At 40.3% G+C, this 6,956-nt stretch overlaps 1 protein-coding gene across 1 annotated transcript in view; it reads left to right on the top strand.

Annotated features, from left to right (window-relative positions):
• Nucleotides 1–6,956, top strand: part of TAOK1 (TAO kinase 1) — a 67,366-nt gene that overhangs the window by 9,024 nt on the left and 51,386 nt on the right. The window contains exon 2 of the mRNA XM_032788761.2: nucleotides 1,244–1,315. Coding sequence (XP_032644652.1) covers nucleotides 1,244–1,315 — 72 coding nt within the window. The remainder of the gene's footprint in view (nucleotides 1–1,243; nucleotides 1,316–6,956) is intronic.

Here is a 6,956-nt window from a genome sequence, read left to right as displayed (position 1 = left end):
AATGCACCACTCCCAACAGCGCTGCAAATGCTGCAAATGTGGCCACACTGCAGTGCTGGTAGCTGTCAGTGTGGCCACACTGCAGCGCTGTTCCTACACAGCTGTACGACCACAGCTGTAACTCCCAGCGCTGCACATTTCCAAGTGTAGCCATACCCTTTGTATCACACTCAACATTTATCCTCTCCCAGCAGCATCAGAAAGGTGGTGTCCAGTGTTTGCAGCTGATGTCAGAAATATCTGACAAAAAGAACAGGAGTACTTGTGGCACCTTAGAGACTAATAAATTTATTTGAGCATAAGCTTTCGTGGGCTACAGCCCATTTCATCGGATGCATATAGTGGAAAATACAGAAGGAAGATATATATAAACACACACAGGGAACATGAAACAATGGGTGTTACTATACACATTGTAAGGAGACTGATCAGTTAAGGTGAGCTGTTGTCAGCAGGAGAGAAAAATAACTGTTTGTAGTGGTAATGAAAATGGCCCATTTCAAGCACTTGACAAGGAGATATAAGGAACTGGGGGGAAGGGGGAAGATAAGCATGGGGAAATAGTTTTACTTTGTGTAATGGCCCATCCACTCCCAGTCTTTATTCAAACCTAATTTAATGGTGTCCAATTGCAATCGTGTGGCCAGGGAGGTTGAAGTGTTCTCCAACTGGTTTTTGAATGCTATAATTCTTGACATCTGATTTGTGTCCATTTATTTTTTTACGTAGAGACTGTTCGGTTTGGCCAATGTACAAATTTTGGCCGTATGATATTCCAGTATATGTTCCCTTCTGTTTGGAGTGGAATGGGAGAGTGGGCCTTGATTTCACTTGTTCAGATTATTTACGGCAGGCCGTGGGGAAGGGCAGAGGTTGGTTTAGAGAAGATCTATTCTGCTTTTTAAAATCAGAAAAAACACATTTACAGAGATGTTCTTTAATGTATAAGCAACTTACAGAGAGCTGATGGATGCTGACAATAGATGGCATGAGTTGAGAATCACGTCCCACAAATAAGAGTGTGATTTTTTTTTTTAATTCAGTTTCTGAATATATCCAACATTCATCACCCCTAGTGGAATGTATTATTTTAACTTTCTATATCCAGGCTAACTATTAAATGGATAAGACCTTTTCAGTACTTCTATTCCAATGAGAAATCATTCTGTGTTTGTTTTATTTTCTTTACTGGGTATTTTCTTTCTGATATGAGATATTGATGCTTCATGTTTTAATGTTACAGGCACGTGATGTGCGCACCAATGAAGTGGTGGCCATCAAGAAAATGTCATATAGTGGGAAGCAATCCAATGAGGTATGTGGAATATCTTGTATATTAAACCCAGATTGCTGTGATATTAACTGACTTGAATTAATCCAGGCTCTCCCGAGGGAGAATCTTTATATAATAGTTCAGATGAATTGGGGCATTGTGTAAACAGAATAAGTTTCTTTGAGCATTTTCAACATGCTTCTGATTAGTCCAGTCCTGGCATGTTATGCAGCATTTATTTCACCCAGTCAGGAAGAGCCATGTTTTCGGGAACTGCATAATATGTAAGCAGAATGGTAAAATAAAAAATAGTTTGTATCAATATCGGCAGCATTCAGACTTAATAGGAAGCTGAGTTGCCTTTTTAGCCTTAAATGTTCCATTCTAAATTCCATTTAAAAAAAACCACCCTGTTGCTTGCTAGATAAAGGCTTGCTAGGAATGATAGCAATGAATACAATAGAGACATGGACTCAGAAGGATGCTTGCCTATAAAATGTAATAATAGCAGATCAAGCCAGAATTTATCCTTTTCCTAAACGGACTCTGCTGAACAATATCATTTTGAGGATCTTGAAAGAAAGAATAAAAGAGAGAGAGAGAAAATATGATAAAGCAGCATGATTGTGGGGAGATTCTCCAAGCTGTGGATAAGGTAGACTTTTAAGAGCCATCAATAAGGTTAAACATTAAATATTTTAATGGCAGTCCCCAGATTTTTTTTTTCTTTTTCTAGAACACTCTAGCAGAGATCATTACCTTGTACTTTGTGATTTTGAAGCTCCAATTTGGAAGCTTGAAAAGCCAGGGCTTGGAGTTAATTAGCTTGGTTGGAATGCTTCCTGATAGTGAAATCTACTAGGTTATGGAATAGTCTCATAGAAATGGTACAGATGCTGTTGCCCAACACAGTCTGAAGAAGTTTTTTCTCTATGCTATGTTCTCCTGTGCCGTAAGCAGTCCTGCACTGGCAAAGGAATAGATGATCTGACCTGACAGTGCCTAACCTTTTGGTTCCATGAACACAGACCTAGACTTGCCACCTGTACTTTGAAGAATTGAAATATTCATTTAATTCTTTGGCAGTTTCTGATACCTATCTCTCCTAAGCAGCCTCAAATCTGAGTTTCATAGCTAAACTTCCTATGTTTCTTATTTTTATTCTGTTACTGCACTAACTTGTTTAACTGTGTACTGATGAAAGTATAATTTGTACCTACTTCTTGTCCTACTGTTTTTAATGACAATGAACTATAAATATTCTGTTCACATGAATGAACTGAACTGTTCATGCTTCAGAAATAGGTTCTGATTGCCTTCAATGAATGTGTATCTTTATTTTGAAGAAAAAAGTCGGTTAAAACATTTTCTGTTTTTTTTTAAAAAAAAAATATTTGAAGGAAGGTTTGCTCAGATTGTAATCTAGGTTATATACTGCAGATCTCTTCAAGGCACTACAGTATCAGTTATGCATTCCTTTGTTTTTAATGGGATTTTCTCATTGGCTCTGGCAGAGACCATCTAAAACAGGGGCATGCCTTGTTCCAAAACTAAATGGAGGGGCCTTTGAAATATGTAGTGCTGTGCTCTTGATTTGTTACTAGGGCTTGTCTATATGGAAAGGTTATACTGGTATAACCTAAGTGTGAATTTAAACCAGTATAGTTATACCAGTATAACTTTCCATGTGGACATTCTTATTTTAAATGTAGCTTATGTTACTTGAGAAGAGGTTTAAGCTAAACAAAAAAAGCCAATCTTATACTGCAATAAATGTGTCCATATGGGGTTTCTAATAATATAACTCTACAAGTAGAACTGGTATAACCTCCACTCGCAGGTGCTGCCCCCACTCGCAGCAGCCACCCCCACAGCTCCTATTGGCTGTGGTTCCTGGCCAGTGGGAGCTGTGGAGCCAGTGCTTGAGGTGAGGCAGGATGGGTTGCTGCTTTTATACCTTAGATTCATCAGTAATGTCAACTCTAGCCTTCTTTAATTATATCAGAGGACTTCTCCGGGATCCCAAATGTCTGTTGAAGCCCTTGCTCCTTAGCTGAAGGGACAGGGTCATTGAATCATTAAATACATCCCTCTCTGAAGAGTGTTAAGCAGGAATGTGTAAGAAAGTGTTTACAAATGCTAACAAAACAAGTTGTAATTAATCTGATTGAAAACCAGTAACGGAAGGGCTGTTGCATGGATGTAATTTGTAAAGTCCTGTGTATTTTAAAAAAATAAATAAATAAAAAAGGCAGAATGGCTGAGAACTTAACAATTGGACATTAACGGTCCATAAATCTCAGTGATGATTGAACCCAGTGATATTCTGAACCAGGGGTAGGCAACCTGTGACGTGTGTGCTGAAGGCAGCACGCAAGCTGATTTTCAGTGGCACTCGCGCTGCCTGGATCCTGGCCACCGGTCTGAGAGCTCTGCATTTTAATTTAATTTTAAATGAAGTTTCTTAAACATTTTAAAAACCTTATTTACTTTGCATACAACAATAGTTTAGTTATATATTATAGACTTATAGAAAGAGATCTTCTAAAAACGTTAAATGTATTACTGGCACATGAAACCTTACATTAGAGTGAATAAATGGAGACTCGGCACAGAACTGCTGAAAGGTTGCTAACCCCTGTTCTAAACAAAAAGTGCTCTCAGCCTGGCTTGTAGCTGTTTCCATTGCTTCTTTCTGATTCGACAGACACTCTAGGTTTCAGAGTGACATTTGGGGTGTTTTGTGTGCGCTGATTCCGCTGATTTCTGTACAGGAGGATTGTGCAGGTATATACTGCTGTGAGGTGCTGTGTGTATTGAGGGGGTTTATTGTGTCTGCTGTCGCACAGGTGTAGCATTTGGGCCAAGTAATCCACCATCTGTGCAGTCGCTGTCATATAACCAAAGAAATTGTTGCATATAACTTACCTGTAGAATAAGGGTGGTGATTGAGTTGTTACCTCTGAGACCACAACAGTCTAGTGTTCTTGGCATGATGTTGTGAGCTTGGTTAAACCTTGTTCTGGTTCAGTTAAAATCCCACTGAGATAAAATGTGAACTCGCCCTCATAAGTGTAAATCCCTACCTCAGACAAATGGGGGAGAGGGTTCACATGCTCGGGAGCTTTTGGTTGAGTATTGTCTTGGGTTGGGGTATGCATGTGTGAGAACAGACAACAGAGGGAGAGGCAAGAAAGCCACGCAGGAACCTGTAAGTACAGTGTGACCCTGGAACAAGATGGAGCAAGCTTTTGGAACATGTATTTCCTGAGAGGCTTGGGGGCTGTAAGCTAAGAAATTGCTCCTATGGTTCATGGTTCCTTCTGCATTCAGAGAGATTGAACTTTGTACGTTCCTTGTGAATAAACGAAGGGACACTTATGGCGCAGAGACTTGCTGTAACGTGGCTGTACATTGCATGAGTATAAGTGGTTAATTCAAAATGGCTGAGAACTTAATTGGATGGTAACAGACTGCTAAATCCACTGATGATTGAACCTTGTGATATGCTGAGCAAAAAGAGCTCTCAGCCATGCTTGTAGCTGGTTCCATCACCTCATGATGAGTCAACAGGCTCCAGAGTGACACACCCAGTAACAATCCTGGATTCTGATTAGGTAGATCCTATCTCACTCTCCTTTCAGTTGTTCTCCTTTAGTCTCTTGTTTCTATGTCTATCTTTTATGACCCTCACTTCTGTAGTATTGGACCACCCTTGTTGATGATTAATTAGTTCCCCCTTCACCATACAGTTTTCAGAGTAGACAAAATCTGAATTTTTGATGTGAAAAGCAAGCAAACACATTTTTTTGACAAAACTTTCAAACTACCTTTAATCCATTGTGTCCGAACAAAAAAGAGAAGGAGACGCACGCACCACTTTGCCAGTCACTTTTACTTTCTAAATTAAGTACAGTGGTTCTTCTTTTCAATTTGAACTTTACATTAATACAGGGTGCCAGTTGGACAACTCTGTGCATGGGTGATAAGATGGGACTGTTGACATGAGGTGTAAAAATACAAAGTCGTGTAAATAGAAGGCTTGAAAAATGTATTTTTCTGGTCTTAGGTATTCTCTCCATTCACGTTTTGAAAGTCTCTTTCTGAAGGACTCTTCTGGGATTTTGCATTGCTGTGTTTTGTTAAACTGTATTTGTATTGTAGGCCTTGTTTATACAATTCTATCTTGCATGGGTCCTAGAAAAGGTATTGGAAATGAGGGCTGATAAGACCCAAGAAATCAGAGACATACTGTCTGATTTTAATATGAGGGAGATTTTTCTGCTTCTGACTAACATCAGAGCAGTTATTTTTTTATAATTTATTTGTGTCAACGTTAAAAGGACACTATGACCTTGAAATCTAGTCATTTAAAAAATTGAGCTAAGTATCGTCAGGTACTAAACATCCCTCGGTGTCCTTGCCCAGTTTTATTTTTCAGTCACATTTTCCTAATTTTTTTAATGCTTTTCTCCCCCAAAACCACATGTGCAGGGCAAACAAAAGGGGGCTGGCTGACCAACTCTTCAGGGAACTACAGTGAAACTGACTATGCACAAAGTACTGTCAAATGCAGAAAGTGGGGGGGAAAACTGAGATTTCCCGCCTCCCATCCTAAAGTTACAGTAATGTGAGGTGCAAAGTGGGTGAGGAAGTAATATCTTTTATTGGTCTAGCTTCAGTGGGTGAGAAGGAGAGAAACTTTCAACCTTACACAGAGCTCTTCCAAGAAGAAGAGGAGCTCTATGTAAGCTCAAAAGCTTCTTCTTTCGCCAGTAGAAGTTGGTCCAATAAAAGAGATTTCCTCACCCACCTTATCTCTCTCATATCCTGGGACCAACACAGCTACAACAATGCTATATACAGTAATGTGAGGTGTTTCTTTTAACAATATCAGATAGACAATTTGAAGACTGAAAGTAATCCTTACATTGGCAGCGTCCCTTTAAGAATATGTTGTCATAGAACGTAACTGTTTTATATGGAGTTTGTTTGCTTGTTGAAAACTATTCACTTATCAGTAAGGGTATGGCTACACTGGCACTTAACAGCGCTGCAACTTTCGCGCTCAGGGGTGTGAAAAAACACCCCCCTGAGCACTGCAAGATACAGCGCTGTAAAGCCTCAGTGTAATCAGTGCGGCAGCTCCCAGCGCTGCACACTACACCCGTAGAGGATGTGGTTTACATGCAGCGCCGGGAGAGCGCTCTCCCAGCGCTGCCGCTCTGACCACACTCACACTTTAAAGCGCTGCCGCGCCAGCGCTCCAAAATTCCAAGTGTAGCCATACCCTAAGTACGGTAATTTAAACTACTATATGTAAAAATTGAAAGTGATAAAGGAGAAATGATATCGAGAATGTAGTCAAACAGCTGGTGAGTGGCAAATTAAGGTTGACCTGAAGTAATGTACTTACTAACAGGGCTGCGTCTTTACACCTCTCATACTGGCTTTGAGGCAGCTGGCAGTGATAGAAGGTGATGGCAGCAATCCTGACCTCCTTCAGCCTGTTGTGTGTGTTTGACTGGCTGGGAAAACTGTGTTCTCTAAGGGTATGGCTACACTTGCAGCTGTATAGCACTGGGAGTTACAGCTGTCTTCGTACAGGTGTGTAGGGAAAGCGCTGCAGTGTGGCCACACTGACAGCTACCAGCGCTGCAGTGTGGCCACATTTGCATCATTT

This window comes from Chelonoidis abingdonii, chromosome 20 (genome assembly GCF_003597395.2).
Source record: "Chelonoidis abingdonii isolate Lonesome George chromosome 20, CheloAbing_2.0, whole genome shotgun sequence".
Lineage (NCBI taxonomy): Eukaryota > Metazoa > Chordata > Testudines > Testudinidae > Chelonoidis > Chelonoidis abingdonii.
Note: the sequence above shows the minus strand (reverse complement) of the source record. Positions and strands in the feature narration are given on the sequence as shown.